We start from the raw sequence: 17,535 nt of genomic DNA on the forward strand, positions 1-17,535 counted from the left end.
TGTCAGAAAACCCAGATTTCCTTTCGCCAGCAGGTGGCGCTGTGAGTACTAGTGAAAATAAGCTTGTAGACATCCTCAGGCCATGAGTTTTATCAAGCATGTGAAGTTTGAGACTGTTTGGAACAAGTGCAGCTGAGTCAGCTTTTTTCATGGGGGAATCACATAAAGTAGCCGCCCGCTACGGCTAAACGATTCTGTCAAATGTAAAGCTTTGAGTAACTTTTAATCACAACGGTCTTCACATGGTACTGGCAAAATTTAAAGTGGATCTGATGAAGTCCCTAGGAGGCGTTAAAGTATAGCGACAAGAAATAGGCCGAAATCTAAATCGAAAAATGACACATAAATCGAAATTTCCGACTTCGGGTCGGGTTTAGAGCATGGTCCCAAGAGACTTATATTTAAGTCTCCATAGAATACATCTGCCTACCAACTTTCATACATGTAGCTGACACGTAGCGCTGGCGCTGCTCTTTTGAAATCTTGTAGGGGGCGCTATAGAGGCAATTTAAAACGGACAAGCCTAAAAACCTTATACACTATGTCTTCCTATGACCTACGATACATGTACAAAGTTTCATGAGTTTCTGAGTATCCCAGCACACTAAACCATCAGCTTCCTGTTTCATGGCGAACGATGCATTGCCATGGCAACAGCGTTCAATGAAAGCGCACAATATTCATGATCGTTCATCATCAATGTCTTAAGGCTATCCGTACCAAATTTGAGACTCATCAGGTCACCTGGCTAGGAGGTATAAAGAAAAGTATAAAATATGACATTTCCTTTAGCCAGTAGGCGGCGCTATGAGTTATTGCATTTTTTTTCAATTGAAATATGTTCAAGCTTGAATGATTATCATGCATAAGAAGTTTTGTGCGGATTGGATAATGTACCTTGGAGTTATAACAACTTATACGAATTCATTTTTTCAAAAACAGTGAGGCAAAATGGCCGCCACGCCACGTCAAGGTTCTTTGATGAAAGCGCGAGATTTTGATAACTTTTAATCACAAAGATCTTAAGAACATCCTGACCAAAGGAGAAGTTGGTCGCATAAATTATCTAGGAGGAGTTCGTTAAAATACGAAGGCTGAAATCGGCAAAAAGTGGCAAAAATGACAACTTCGCGGGTCTCCTGTAGCGCCCCCTAGTGGTTTAATGCAAAACAATTATCAGGGTATGTTACAGCATGCGATGTGCACATATGCTGCAATTTTTGGGATTTTAGGGCAAAGGGTTGAGAAGTTATGTGTATTGATATTAAGCCACGCCCCTAAGAAGTTTATTGGTCCATATCTTGTAAACGCTAAGAGGTATCAAAAAGCTTTTAATAAATTTTGATGACGTAGCTCTAATAATGATCCACAACAAATGTGGTAGTAATCTGACCCAGCATCTAGGAGGAGATAGCAAAAATGGGTTTTACACTTTTTTTTTAGATCGAGCGGATTGGGACATGTGGGTCAAATTTCAAGTAAATCGGACATACTGGCCGAGGGGCGTGGCCGGTCCGACTTGTAGGGGGCGCTAGAGAGCCATTTTTTTCCACACACATATGCAAATTTGGGCAGCAGAGTTTCTCCACCAGATGAGAGAGGGGTGCAAAAATGGTGAGTTTTCATAAATTCCAAGTACCCCTACAAGCTCCATCCCCATACAAATATAGATCAGAATAATAACGGATTCCTACAATTTCAATAGGGCCTTCGCCAGGCCGACGTTGTCGGCGGCTCGGGCCCTAATTAAAGCTGCGAGCAGCGATGAACGGGCCCTCGCCATGCGATAGCAAAATTGGGTTTCACACTAAATTCAAAATGGCGGAAAATCTAAGTGGGCGGAGCTTAGGGGTCTGAGAGGCTTTTTTTAGATCTAGTCAGTCAAATTTCATCGGTATGTCAACAGTATGTCAATCGGACATACTGGCCGAGGGGCGTCGCCGTACCGATTTGTAGGGGGCGCTAGAGAGCCATTTTTTTACACACAAAGATGCATCCCTTTCAAACTCTAAGTTCACCCAGACCTGACAAGTCCCCAAAATTTGGTGAGTTTTGGAGTACAGCAAGTCCCCCCCAAGCAGTCCCAAAGTGGAAAAATAAGAATCACAAAAAAGAATACCCCATACAATTTCAATAGGGCCTTCGCGGCCCGATGTTGTCGGTGGCTCGGGCCCTAATAATACACCTTACAATTTCAAGAGGGCCTTCGCCAGGCCAACGTTGTCGGCGGCTCGGGCCCTAATAATAATACCCCATACAATTTCAATAGGGCCTTCGCAGGCCCGACGTTGTCAGTGGCTCGGGCCCTAATAATTAGGGCCCGAGCCGCCGACAACGTCAAAAGCTGTTGCCGTGCCGACGCATTCTTCACCATGAAATATTAAGGTGTTTTGAGGGGCTAAAAATGCTCAAAACATAAGCAAACTTGGCATACACATTTAAAGCCCAAAATGTAGTTACATAATAAGATTTTATTGGTTCAGAGTGGCAAATCGGCTCAATAGCGCCCCCTACAAAATTTCAACAAAGCAGCCCTCGCAGTACGTTTCACCTAGATGTATGAAATTTGGTAGGAACATGTATCACATATGGACGTAAATAAAGGTCTCTTGGCGTCATGCTCTAAACCCAACCGGAAGTCAGCCATTTTAAATTTTTTATGAATTTCTAGTGTCGTTTCTGTCATTTCCAGGCGCTGCACTTTAACGAACTCCTCCTAGGGAATTAATCAGATCAACTTCAAAGTTGGTCGGTACAGTCTAAAGACCTTTGTGATGAAAATTTACTCAAAGCTTGTTGTTTCGTGAAAAGCTGTTGCCGTGGCGACGCATTCTTTACCATGAAATATAAAGGTGTTTTGAGGGGCTATAAATGCTCAAAACATAAGCAAACTTGGCATACACATTTAAAGCCCAAAATGTAGTTATATAATATGATTTTATTGGTTCAGAGTGGCAAATCGGCTCAATAGCGCCCCCTACAAAATTTCAACGAAGCAGCCCTCGCAGTACGTTTCACCTAGATGTATGAAATTTGGTAGGAACATGTATCACATATGGACTGAAATAAAAGTATTTTGGGGCCATGCTCTAAACCTGCATGCAGTGTCTGACGATCACAGAACTGAATGGCAGCATCAACCAGAGTCCTCGCGCCGTCCGACGGTCGCGGATGTTCTCGGCCGCGCAGGCCGGAGTCCCGCCGGCACCCCGACGTGCATATTGCGAGGGCCCGGTCATCGCTGCTCGCAGCTTTAATTTGATATTGTATTTTGTTATTTCATTTAGAAGTAGTATTGTTTTATATATTAAGATTATTTTTCTCTTTAATAGTCATTTGTTTAGTTATATTGCTTTTTGGGTCATTACTGTGGCCACCTGTTCCTATATATAGATGAGTAGAAGGATAGGACCTGCATGCAGCAGGGTGGGCATATAGTTTTTACCAGCACAACAGCAGTATAGCACATGACAGGAGAGTCTTTTAAGTTAGTTTGTTTTCTTTGCTTTATTTAATAAATACAAAAATTGGAATCCTGCTTGGACATTTCACTCTCTTCTGGCTGCGTAAAAATACCGACCACGGTGCATCAGTGGCGTTTGATTGTTTGTTGAATTTTGATTTAAGTTGACAAATGGCCACCCACCCTTTTCTGAACAAAGGAACCATTTCTCATATTATCCTGTGTGACATAGACCAATCCCAATCCCCACACTCGCATACATGGAAGCATGGAGATGTAAAAACATAAAGTCAACGGCACATGGGTGTTCAGCCTGTCACATTCAAGATTAAAGATTACATCAGAGGATATTTATTTCTTTATTCATCAAATACTTGGTCTTTTGAGCTCCTTCGACGAAAACAACTGCATCCGATATACGTGACTTTAGCGCCAGGCAGAGGACGCAGGAAGCGTCGGACTATTTGCAAAGCGTCAATTCCGGCACCAGGCGGTCCACGCGGGATTAAACACGTTTCGCTCGCGGACGCGCAGGCCAGAGTCCCGCCGGCACGCCGACGCTCGCATGGCGAGGGCCCGTTCATCGCTGCTCGCAGCTTTAATTAGATTCAATTTTGCTTACCTTTGAATTATTTCCTTCATATTGCTCTGGGATCTAAATGCTGATTAGAACTATTTAGAAATGGTAACAAAGTAACTAAAGTTGTTATTTGCATTAATTGCATTAAAAGTGTGCATGGAAGAAAAGAGAGCAGGCTCCTTAAAGTGTAAAGTGAAATATCACATATTTGTATATAATTAATCAAATATGACATGTGTTATTGACATATTTAATTTTGTCAAAACAAAACAATAACGACAACTAGAAACATTGTAGATGTCGTGTGCATCCTTGTTGTTTTTTCAGTCTAACATGTTTCTACCTTATATAACTTTGGGGTGGCAGGATTTAAAGTTCAGTACTGTAGGTTTGAACAATGTTTGGCTGCACAGCATGACATCTGTTATGACAGACCCACTAGCAGGTCAGTAAGCTGGTGGCATTTGAACTAAAGTTATGATTCTGATGTGACATTCAGTCTTGAAAAGCCAAACCCTCATTCAGACATGGCAGATACCCGGATACGTAAACCAAAGCCTTTCACAAAGCCCACTGTCTCACTAAACTCTGGGCTAGAGCGCCACATCCTAGATGCATGGTGACAACAGGTGACATTCTCTGCAGCAGCTGCACACTGAATCGAAAAGAAAATTGAAGACCAACTGTTTGGGGCCTCTGACGACTTTTTACAGGGATGGCATTTTATGGTTCACTACTGCTCTGAAATAAAGCTTATTTGAGGGTAAAAGCTCAAACAAATATTCTGTCAGAGAGAGTGCAGCCTCGCGCACTCCCTCAATTGAGCAAGTGTCTCTTTTTAATATCACAAATAAGGGTCGTGGTTGTCTGAGTGTTCGTTTTGCCAAAAAGTTATTTATATTTACTGTGGCTTTAAACAAGCAGCAAATTGTGAGTTATGTTACAGATTTTTGTTTACTTTGATCACCATCAGTCGGATCTCTCCTCTGAAATTAATGACTGCATGGCTACTTTGATGCTCATTAAAGCTGAGGTGGCTCTTTACTGTAAGCAACTCTGCAACATCCTAATGATTGCGTTTTGTTCAGTGTAAATAAAAAGCTGTAAATAACTAGTTATAAGGTTACATATATTTAGGTTACGCTGCAGTTTGGTCACAGAGGTAATCATCTGTTTCTCTGATAGAGAAATGCACTCCAGCTGTGTGCAGCAGTAAAGAGGAACTGACAGATGACTGTAACTGGTTGAATGTGAGGTGAAGCTAAGCCTGACACTAGCCTGACCAGAGGGCTGCTTCATACAGCAAGATTACCCATACCAGCTTTACGTCAGGCTTATTGTCAGGAACATCTGTTTCATAAAGGAGGTTTGAATACGCCTGGCCTAAATTATTGTTTGTATCCCACCAGACTAGCCTGGTCCTGGTCAAGCTATAGCTACCTCAGGCTTAACCAATGTTACAATCAACCCAACAGAGGCAAACACTCCCCAAAGTTCCTCTATACGGCTGCACTGACAACATCAGTTCAATTGATGACATTCTGACCGGTTGCAGTTCAATCTGAGCTCGTAATCTTACAGATTACAGAAGAGCCTTACAGAGTTAGGCTCGATTCTCTTATTCTTTACTTCTTTTTTCATCAATGTATATAATATGTTTAATATGAGCTGCTGTCTGGCTGTGAATGTTCCAGTTTCGACTGTGTTTTAAAACATACTATGGTATACTACTAATTAGCTGCGAGTCAGATTTAAACTTAATCCTGGTTCAGTGAGTTAGGCTTACTCAAGACAGGTTTTTTACAATACGTTTCCATGGTAGGTTAGGTCAGACGTAAAAGTCCTTTATGGAACTTCCTGAACATAAGCCTGATTCACTAAGCTTAGTTACACTGCTCCAGTGTGTGTCTGTGTGTCTGGCTCAGAAGTCTGGATACTCTTGTCTTAACCGATGACAGCCATGCACAGCTTACAATGAGGTTCACTTAGTATTCAGCATGCTCAGTAGCTGCCAAAGCCAGATCAGATATTTCAACTGAAAAATCCATAGATATGATGACCTCCTCTCCTTTGTTCGGCACCTAATCCGTTGATTGATCGCTAATGCTGGTTGTCTTGGGAAAGTGTTGACACGGATATTGGCTTTCATCACTTACCCTCAAAAATATGATCTGAGCATTGATTGTATGGAGGGATTAGACTGTTATTGAAAACAAAGAGCTGCCTTGCAAAATACATCTCCATGAATATTTATGGAACTGTCTATTTCAAACTGTAACACTTTCTCAGGCTGTCAGCATTTGCACTATACTGAGTTTATCTGACACAGATAACCCTAACCCTCTGATCGCTTTTACTTCAGTATTTTCCTCAGTGTCTTTAATTGTAACTGTAAGATGGACCAAACTGCATTTTGTACTGACAATACACTCACTCACTCACTGACACATTATCAGGTGCGTGCCGTGCTAGAGGAGATCATGGAGAAGCTCCCGGAGGAGTTCAACATGGCCGAGCTGCTGGGAAAGGCAGAGGAGAGGACTCCCTACCAGGTGGTGGCGCTGCAGGAGTGTGAGCGCATGAACCTCCTCACACAGGAGATCAGACGCTCCCTCTGCGAGCTCAGCCTGGGACTCAAGGTGAGGGACTGAGGGTCCACTACTACTCCCCCAGAGAAAGGTCTTAAAAATGAATTCAATTTTATGTCGTTTAACTGTGTTTTTTCCCCATTCATCATCTCATGACACCTCTGATTTTTCTTGTGACCCTTTGTGAGGGACCCTGACCCGTAGCAAGATAAGCACTGGAATATACCAACTGTAAATCCACCAACTGTAAATCCAGTCGTTAAAACTAGTTCCGTTTCCAGCAGCTATGACTGTAAAATGCTCCTCACACACCTCACACACTGAAGTAACATTAGATGATACTACTTCTGCGCTTGAACTTACGTAGGACTTTTATTTGTAATGGATTGTTTTTATATTGTTCTACTTAAGTAAAGGCTCTGAGTATTCCTTCCACCACTTGCATACAGCTGAAAATATCAATTTTAGTTTTGATGATAAGATGATATGATAAGCTATCATACGTTGTGACAGCCAACAATTTAACCAAGTTCATAACTTTTGGACCAGCAAACTATCAACGCCTGTTTCTAACAGGCATAATCATGGTGAGGTTCTTCAACCTTACTAGACTTGTTTTTGTTTTGTAGCGTGAAGCGGCTCCTGCCCCGTTTTTAGGTGGGGAAGTCTTTCGCACCTAACACGGTGGTTACTCCGTCGGCTGTCCCACCTACGAGGATATACGTTCCTCTTGGAGGTGTCGGAACAATACGTTCGGCCTTTTATCTCACCGTAGCTAAATCGTTAGGATTTCGGAATGAATTGTCTTTTTGTAAGTCTTTTACGGCTAATGCCCTATAGGCGCTCTCAATGGGATGTAACCCTAACACCCTGTATGTAATAGTTATGTACATCGTCTATACTTTACTATTGCCTATTGTGAACATTCTCACCATTTTATGACTAACACTGCCGAGTCTTCACCCAGGGAACTTACCTTCAGCTCCTCTGCATGTTTCAGTCATCACATCTTATCGCACCATTAACGGACAGGGGAAGAGGGTTGAATTGTTTTAAAGGACCAGAATACTTTGTTTGGCTTCAGACACTTACAAAATGTAAGGCTGTTTTTTTAGTTAAGTTTTCCACACAACAATCACATAAAACAATTTAAATTCAATGAAACAGTCACTGTGCTACAATAACTCATTTTAACACTCCTACTGTGATGGGGTTTTCCTCTTAATCAGCTTTCACTGATTTGCTATGAGGAATAATGTAAGACCCCTAAAGGGTCTTCCCTTTAGAGTGGGTAAGCAGTCTATCCCATTCTCTAGTTGGGGGAGAAGCCAAATCTCAGTTTTTCTGCTGATCTAAGGTTGGCACCTCCTTCGTTTCCTGTGTCACTCACACATGAGTCCTCCTCTTTCTTAGAGCTGACACAGAATGTAACTGGTTTGATCCTGTTAGAACCAGAAGCACTGTGTAAGGCTCAAGTGACTATGTTACACAAAGCGTCTAAGCCAGGGGTGTCAAACATACGGCCCGCGGGCCGGACCCGGCCCACCACGTCATTTTATGTGGCCCACGAATCCGCCAGCAAAAAAAAAATAATAATAATTTTTTTTTTTTTTTTTTTTACAAAAATTTAAAGTTAGATGTGAAAATAAAAATATCCCCATGGTCGAAATTATGAGATAGAAAGTCGAAGTGATGAGATGGCATGTTGTCTGTGTGCCGACATTAAAACTATCACAACAGGTGGACAGGAGATGCAACAGCCCATAAAGAGGATTTCCAACAAGTTTCTCAACATGCGTACTTCTCTGTACTGAAACGTCATCAGTCTCAGCCCAAGTACTGTTCCAATTCAAAGTTCACATCGAGCCAAGCACGGCCCTAATGCCCGGATGTGGCTCGCTCTGCCCATTTTACCCGGGATGCATCGGAGGTGACTTGTCTGTACTTGGGACAGCCAAATATCCCAGAATGCATTTTGCACCAGCAACAGGAAACAATGGCGGAGGAGAAATCACACAACTGGAAGTACGTGTTGTGGAAGTCACAGATATCCCGGGAAACTAAACTAACTATGTTAGGAGTACCGTAGTTACATTTACACCGTCTTACATTTACAACCGGCCCTTTGAGGGCGACCGTGATGCTGATGTGGCCCCAGAGTGAAAATGAGTTTGACACCCCTGGTCTAAGCAGTTTATATGCCTAATCACTTCAATTATAAAATAAAACAAGTTATATTATGATGGTTATAAAAAGTGTAAACAAGCTATAAGTTGTTCTGGTTATACTTTGAACTCAAAAGGGTTACAGGTTATAATAGTTGTACTTTTATGCTTTCATATTGTTCTACGATCGTTCTACAGTTTTTACTTCAAAAGGAAAAGCTTGATCCTTCTCAGTAACTCTTAATAATTATTCTCAATTGAGTAAAACTAATTTTATTTTAAAATATGTACAGCCTTTTGTTGTTCATTTCATTCATGGCCATTTGGTGGCAGCTGCCTATTTACACATCCAGCAACATCTGGAGTCGTGCTGGCCACTGGACAGATGTTATTTCCAATAATCACTCTTTTAGCTCTGTTCAAGCATGAAATTGCCTCGGGGCCACGAGGGGTTCACGTCTCCTAATATATGAAATCTAGAAATGTGTACCCTTCTCATATTTGGTCAAATCATCAGATCCACCAAAAGATAAAATATTAAAATATGCCTGTTTGTTCCCCTTAATATAAAGTGTCAAACCGACTCCGAAACTCATTGTTCTGTATCCTCCGCCAGCCATACACAGATCTCTGATGCCCAAGTTGATCACCGGCATGTTACATATGAACCAGTGTGTGTCGAGAAACTGTCAATTACATTTATATACTAACAATCAAAGGTGCCAGACCATTCCGGCCAGCTGATACCTGGTTACTGCTCTTGATGAGCACATCTGGCAAGCTGTTTGTGAGTGCAACAGTCTGCAGAATGATCTGAGCTATTTGTGACCAAATGAGACCAGGGTCATCCTTCAATCAAAGGATCGGCGGTCCGATCCCCGGTTCCGCTGGTCCATGTCGATGTGTCCTTGAGCAAAACACTTAACCCCAAATTGCTGCTGTAGCTGTGTCTGCAGTGCATGAATGTAGTATGAATGATTTGTTAGAGTCCTGATGAGCAGGTGGCACCTTGCATGAATGTCTATGAATATGAACTAGAAAATGCATTTCCTCCTGAAAATGCGTTGGAATCCTGAAATTTAAAATTAATTGCAAAAACATTGCTGAAAATAGATATCCAATTTTTTTTAAATTGCAAAAAGCTTAATAATTCTCAAAGTTTAAAGATTACAACTATGAAAAGTCATATCACCCCACTCCTGAAAGAGCTGAACATTTTGATATTCCAACAGTTTCTGTGGCTTAAAAAATTTGTAGTAGTAGAAGTTGTAGTAGAAGTATTATTAGGAGAAGTATTAGTAGCATTAGAATAAGTACTAGTAGTAGCAGATGTATTCTTAGCCTATATTTGTTAACATTGTGGCAAAATTGTCTCCATTGAAAGTATGCTGAATAACTTATTATTTCTTGTTTGCATTGTACCCACGGATCTACTAAAAACAATCAGTGGATTACTTTGATAGTGAGGAAATGATAAAACATGGTTCTCAGGCAAGTTTTGAAAGTCTATTTCTATGATTTCCAAGATTTACGATTATGATATCTGAATGTTAATTTGTAATGGACATCAGAGGTTATGCCAAGAGGTCTAAGTCACACTGAATGATATCCATATGTGTTTAGTGTCAGAGAAGGAGTATGATTTTTGACTGAAATTCACTGCCTGCAGTATCTCTTCCCCTTCAGAATGCTTCTGGCTTTCTCTTTTGTCTTTGTTCTGCTGAATGTCCACTTGTATTGCAGACCGTATGCCGTAGTTCCACGGTGGTTAAATTGCCACTTGGAAATTGATTTAAAAAACAGATGAGCGCATTGAATATTTAATATTGAATTCCCTCTATATGCTCTCTATTGACCAGCCGCCACTGCTCAGTCGTCAGAATGACTCAGAGATTTGTCTTACACAGGAGCAGAGAGGAATGAGATGTCTGCGCTCTGTGTGTCAGGCCTGACTGAGTCATGTCTTAACAACAAACGGAACGAGAAGGGGGGGGGGTGGTATGTGTAAGAGTGTACGTCAGGAGTTATGAGGCTTCGATCTCCTGACACTACAAGCGGCAATAAATCGGCTCAGTGATTTAAAAGCCATGTAGACTATTGTTCCAGCAAATGGAATCATATTTGGTTTTCATAGTGTAATAAATAGGAGCTATCAGAATGTTAGCCTTGGTGAGACGGTGCAGCTTCATACTGCCAAAGTGTGTCAGAGTATGCTGTACTGAGATCAGGATCAGGTGTTGTGAAGGTGAAAGGTTCACTGTAACAGATGTAGATACATGTACAGGATCTTATCAGCAGCATAAAGAACTGTTATGACTGTCACATATGAGTATCTATACATCAGCAATACATCAGCTCCAGTATCAGTGGGTGAAGGACACCAGTGTTATCTCATTACTCTTGTCTTGGCTATCTTACAGCGTGTTTCCTTATCTGGCATGGCATCCTAGTCTCAGTGTTTGTGTGTACATCAGTAGGGCTTGGTACCGTTCCACACCTGATGTGGCTGGTGGTACCACCTCCAATGTTTATCTGTTAAGACAAACGGGAATTGACCTCATTGCACTTATGGTTCCTTCCTGAAATGAAATTTACAAACCAATGACGAATTATATTACAAAAAGAGGCAGCATCTGTCAGCACCAGGCTGCAACTGCCGGTTCTGAAAAAAGGAGCCAATGAGGAAGTGCTTTAAACTTGTATTCTCTCTACTGACCATCGAGGGGAAACTCCTCTGGTTGTATTAAAGTCAATGAGAAAATGAGTTTCAAGTCTTCTTCAATACAGCATGATGTTCATTTAGTAAATGATGTTAGAGTCAAACAGACCATAAAGGAGGGAATGATTTAGGGCAGGGCTACCTTGTGATTGACAGGTCACTAACGTGAAAAGAGCCGTATTCGGCGTCTCTACGTTAAAGGACAACCCACTCTATCCACTGGACCACATCCACCCCAAACTTCCAGATAAAAGGGAAATATACACAATATCTAATTAGCCAATCAGCCATGAGTAATAAAAATAATAAAAACATACGGTAGCTCATACTGTATGTCAAGGTGAATTATTTTAGATGCTAAATGGATGTTGAATGGTGTGTTCCTTATTACTCAGCACCAATGCTAATAAAATGCTGTTTGCAGATAGATTTTGTTTGGTTAGTGTTCATATCCATGAAAATCTTTGAACTTTGTTGACAGTTTGATGGAACAAAATGCGGGAGAGTTTGAACTGTTGTAGCTTAGCCTTGTGCTACCATTAGCTTAGCCTTGTGCTTGCTTGTTCCAGGCTGCTAGGCTTGCCAATGCCTAGCCTAGCAGTTAGCTCATCCATTTGCCCTGTACGGGTAGTCACAACTTTGCTAAGCTGCTAACACAGTCTTTATCGCAGAGGACACATGGATGGAATTCATTGTATCACTTTCTGGAGTGACCATGGCCTAAAGGAGCATCAGAATCAGAACCGTTTATTGCCATTGTATGTTCAACATACAAGGAATTTGACATGACGGGAAGTGCGTAATATTTAACAACAATCAACAGTGCAAAGTAGAAACAAATTCAATTTACAGAAAATATAAGATAAAGTAAAATATAAAATAAAGTGGAATATAAGATAAATTTAAATATAAAATAAAGTAAAGTGCACAAACGAACAGATAACAGGACTATAAACCAGTGAGATGTAAGTGTAGTGTGAAAGTGTCGAGTGTAATAGAAGGGATGTGCAGGGGAGTGACCGGTGGGAATTTGTCCTGGGGATGACAGAGTCAGTGGGGGTCCCGGGCTCTGTTAATGATCCCGATTGCCGACGGGAAGAAACTGTTCATGTGTCGTGAGGTCTTGGTCCTGATGGACCTCAGCCTCCTACCAGATGGAAGGGGCACAAACTGTTTTTGTCCAGGGTGAGAGGGGTCAGCTACAATCCTTCTTGCTCGCCTCAGGGTCCTTGAAGCGAACAAGTCCTGGAGGGACGGCAGATTGCAGCCAATCACCCTCTCGGCATGCGCCAAGAGGGTGCGCTGCAGTCTGGCCTTGTCCTTGGCTGTGGCTGCAGCGTACCAGACCGTGATGGAGGAGCAGAGGATGGACTCAATGATGGCTCTGTAGAAATGCACCATCATTGTCTTTGGCAGGTTGAATTTCTTCAGCTGCCTCAGGAAGTACATCCTCTGCTGAGCCTTCTTCGTGAGCCTTATTCGCTGAGCCATCTTCGTGATGGAGCTTCGTGATGGAGCTGATGGATCTTGTTTTTCTTCCTTTCAGCTGTAAAAAATATGATCAATAAACCTTTTTATTGTTCGGACAGTGATGTTTGAATGCAAAATGGATTGTTTCAGTTGGTTGTTGAATGTCCCCCTTTCCTGTGGCCCCAACCCTTCAGGGAGAGTTAACCATGACCAGTGACATGGAGAGCCTTCAGAATGCTATCTTCCTGGACATGGTGCCGGACAGTTGGACAAAGCGGGCTTACCCCTCCATGTCTGGCCTGGCCCTGTGGTTCATTGACCTGCTGGCCCGGATCAAGGAGCTGGAGGCCTGGTCAATGGACTTCGTCTTACCCTCTGTGGTGTGGCTTGCTGGCTTCTTCAACCCACAGTCTTTCCTCACAGCCATCATGCAGGCTATGGCTAGAAGGTCGGGTTGTTTTACATGAGGACATCAAGTGTAAATGTGATAGAAGCCACTTGGTGTGACACAGCCTGTGTTTGAATGACAGGAACGAGTGGCCTCTGGACAGGATGTGTCTGCAGTGTGATGTCACCAAGAAAAACCGCGAGGACTTCTCTTTACCACCCCGTGAAGGGGCCTACGTACACGGGCTGTGCATGGACGGTGCACGCTGGGACACACAGGTACATGAGTTTTTAACTGATTGATTTGTTCGGCTGACTGTCACAGCGGTGAAGAATAGTTGATTGTGACATCTAGTCTCTAGGGAAGGTGACGAAACTAAAAAAAACAACAGCATACTTACCTTATACAGAAAGCTTCCTTTACACACTTATTGCGAAGATGGATGACACATGAACATAAGGTGAGCTAACAGCAAAATGCATCTTCAAACTGAGTCAAGTAAAGTAACTTAGATATGTGACCACTGAGGGGCCTCCACATTCCCTTTGTGGCTTCATTTTCTAATTTGCATCCTGCATGAGTTCAGCTCTCAGAACGCAGTGCAGCTTCCCAGGGCTCTATCTACAAACATACAGCTACTGTATATGCACCCAGCTTTCAAGGAGCATCCCTGTAGACTTCTTAATTAGGGAATGTGCAGAGTGTGCACTTGAACACTTTAGCGGAGTGTCTCCTTTTTTCTTGATTAAAGTTGGAGACGCAGACAAAAAGACAGGCGGACAGATGGCGTCTCCCGACAACTCCTCTAGTCTGCCTCTTCGCCTTCTCTCTTCACGTCCTCCTCTCAGCCCCAAGGCCAGTTCTGTGCCACTTGTGGAGAGTAGCAGAGAGTGAAAAGGAGAGGAAGCAGCACTCCTTCAGGACACAGCTCTGAGCAGCAATAAAAGTCAAAGATTTATGATAAACCTCCTCATCTATGTTATTGAAGCTAGCATTCAGAGGGGTTTCACACACCAAAGACAGCTAGATACTTTATGTGATAAACACATTGTGTGCTGAATGGATATGGTAGAAATGCAGACATTACACAGGGGACACTTGTGTGTTTATGAAATGACACCAATGAACGGCGATGAATAATCTATCTTTGTAATAAATTGTTATTCTCTCAGTATATTGTGAGATTATACAATGAAAATAGACACGTTACCATATTAACAGTGTTAATCTAATTTACAATGAACCATAGTGAGCCCACATGGCTGCTTTACCATACCCATCAATTATATTTACCCTAACAGACAAAAAGTTATTGGTGTTTAAGAGCTCTTTAAAGTGTTGTAGTGAATGTAGAGGCAATTAGGGCGCTGTCCTTTGTGCTTTCCAAAGTCATCCGGATTTACATTCATTCCTGAGAGTCACTGTGCATGCATGGTGAAACTTGGTGTTAGGAAGGGTGGAAGCCTGTTCCTGGCGTAGTCTCACATTATCTGCTGTCAACTGGGCAATTAAGTCCCTCAACTCTTGCAGATCTTCCGCCATCACTACAGATTGGTCAGGGAAGGAGAACTCTATACTTGGGTGGAATATCACTGAAGGGAAGGAAAAAAACTAAAATAGGCTCGCCAAACACCTTACCAGAACCCGCTACATTCAGAAACCCAAAGAACCAGCTGCTGTTTTGCTTTCGACAATAAATAAAAAGTACACAATTAAACACACAATACACCAAATAACATTTACTCAAGGAAACAAAGAAAGAAATGGAACCCACGTCTCTGCTTTCAAAAAGTAGACCCTGCCAACAGCGCTAAATGTGGCAAGAGGCGGACGAACTGTCTTAGAGCGCACAACAACGCCACCCTAGGAGTTGCACCTAAAGATTCACTTTTCCCCTGATCTGTATCAGGTTCCCAAAGACACTCAGGTTCATTATACAAATGAGCAGGAGATGTGGTTCCAATACAAAATTATCTTTATTCTACGAAACAATGCACTGTTTACAGTTTATACACGAAATCTAAGAGAGCCGTTATACATTTAAAACGAGGAGGACTGCGGCTTACCAGTGGTGAGGTGGACCAGTGCAGGTGAGGATCCCGAAAGAGGAGGCACCCCGATCACCCGTGTATACAACACTCGCACACACAACCACATGTGAGGGTCTCAACCCGGGGCACACCAAACGACACAGCACACAAAGGGAGACACCACCACCTGCAAGCACCAACCCCACCACCTTGGCTTAGCAGCTCCTACAGGGACAAATCACACAATTATAAAAAGGCTCTGGTTCTCAGGAAAGGAAATAAAACAAAATCAAACAAAAGGAAAAAATAAGCAAAAGGGAAAAACACAACAATAGTTCGGGTTGGCTGATCAGCCACGGGGGGTGATCAGTAACCCAATCTATACACACTAAAGGCCAGAGTGGGCCTTCACATCCGTTGGTCAGAATACACAAAGTGAATGGCTCAGGCTAAAAAGAGGTGGTTTTCATTAAAACAAGGGTGCTGCTAACAACAGCACAAGACAGGGCGCAGTGCTGATAACAGCAGCGTCAGACTCTGTAGGCGACACAGCGCCGGTCAAAGTATACGAATCCCGTAGACAAAACACCAGTACACAAAACAGCAGCGTCCTTAATTTACGCCGAGTTAGCTGTAGCCGCAGCTCTGGCGGCGTTCCGCTTGAACCCAACCAAAAGTCCCCTGTAATACGGGATAGCATAGAATTAATAAAAGGATAATTAACACAAAGTATATAAACTAACAGAATAAAATCACCTTACCGATCAGGCAATGTGCGTCTGCTCCAGAAGGGGGGAGGAGGGCATGTAGCGTAGCTACCGTCAGCTAGACAAGCAAGACACGGTCACTAACAGAACACTAGAGTATATTTAAATCAGGACCCAATCGAGACTCACCGACAGCTCCGCAGGTGAATCACCTGTGCAGGACGAGGGGAGCCCCAGAGATAGTCTAAAAAAAAGAATGAAAGCCAATATAACGCCAGACCAGTATGACCGGGAGAAACAATGCTGCTGCATTCCTGCATACCTGTACAGCGGCGGATGTCCGGCAAACCGGAAGCGGGACACGCGTTTGACGTCAGGAGGGAGCAGAGGGGATCCCTGGCGCATTTATGCGATGCCCGCCCACTGCGATTGGCCTGGTAATTAAAGGGACACAGAGGCCCTGCGAATGGTAATGCTCCCTTCTGCTACATATGCAAACTGGATGTCTAACACTATTTGTGCCAATAAAGATTAGTCAAACGTCTTTTTCTTCAACCAAAGAACAATATTAAATACTGCCTCAATGGCAAGTACAGTCGGGACGAGGATCTCACTGCTCCTCCAACTAATTTCTTATTTTTTCTGTGGTTGACTGGCTTGTCATCTCCCCACATCCCCCTCCCTCCCCTCTTCCCTCTCCTGTCTTCTCCAAACTTCCTTACTCTTTCAGATTGGCATGATTGTAGAAGCCCGCCTGAAAGAGCTCACTCCGACCGTGCCGGTCATCTTCATCAGGGCCATTCCTGTGGACAAACAGGACAGCAGGAATGTTTACCAGTGTCCTGTCTATAAGACCCGCCAGAGGGGACCCACCTACGTATGGACCTTCAACCTGAAGTCCAAAGAAAATCCCTCCAAGTGGGCTTTAGCTGGAGTGGCTTTGCTTCTGCAGATCTAGCAGGAGTTGATTGTGCTGGTTATGGTGCCAACAGGGTCGAGGGTTCAATTGACTTTGGATCTAATTTTTTAGGTAACTTTTGAAAGATGAAATAGTGCAGTCTTCCTCTGCAAATGAAAAGTTGAGTTCATAAGAAATAGAGATGCATCCTTACTCAATTCAATAGTCAACTACAGTCTTATTTAGTAATGGATTACTAAGTCAGTTTACTGACTTTAAACACTCGTGTTTACTTGTGCAATTGTTACTCTAAGTTTTAGCATGTCAACAAAATCTAACAAGACGTAATCTCTGTAACTTTGTATATCAAGGAGACATGTTTCTGTGCAAAACGTTTTCAAATATAAAGACTACATTTCTTTCTCCACAATATGACATTATACCTTTCATGCAATCCTAGCATCGAAATAATCAGACAGAAGAAAAGGATATAGTGAAGAGGGCACCGCTCAGTGCCACACTGTGGT

The 17,535-nt window shown here is 42.6% G+C and overlaps 1 protein-coding gene across 1 annotated transcript in view; it reads left to right on the forward strand.

Moving 5' to 3' along the window:
* dnah9 (dynein, axonemal, heavy chain 9) overlaps positions 1 to 17,068 on the forward strand; it is a gene marked incomplete at both ends in the record, with an annotated part of 183,263 nt that extends 166,195 nt beyond the window's left edge. Inside the window, 4 exons of the mRNA XM_079292632.1 lie at positions 6,500 to 6,682; positions 13,180 to 13,433; positions 13,516 to 13,651; positions 16,841 to 17,068. Of these exons, the coding sequence (XP_079148758.1) occupies positions 6,500 to 6,682; positions 13,180 to 13,433; positions 13,516 to 13,651; positions 16,841 to 17,068 (801 nt within the window). The remainder of the gene's footprint in view (positions 1 to 6,499; positions 6,683 to 13,179; positions 13,434 to 13,515; positions 13,652 to 16,840) is intronic.
* Between the last annotated feature and the right edge of the window lie 467 nt (positions 17,069 to 17,535).

The sequence above is a fragment of the Melanostigma gelatinosum genome, assembly GCF_949748355.1.
Source record: "Melanostigma gelatinosum genome assembly, chromosome: 21".
NCBI lineage: Eukaryota > Metazoa > Chordata > Actinopteri > Perciformes > Zoarcidae > Melanostigma > Melanostigma gelatinosum.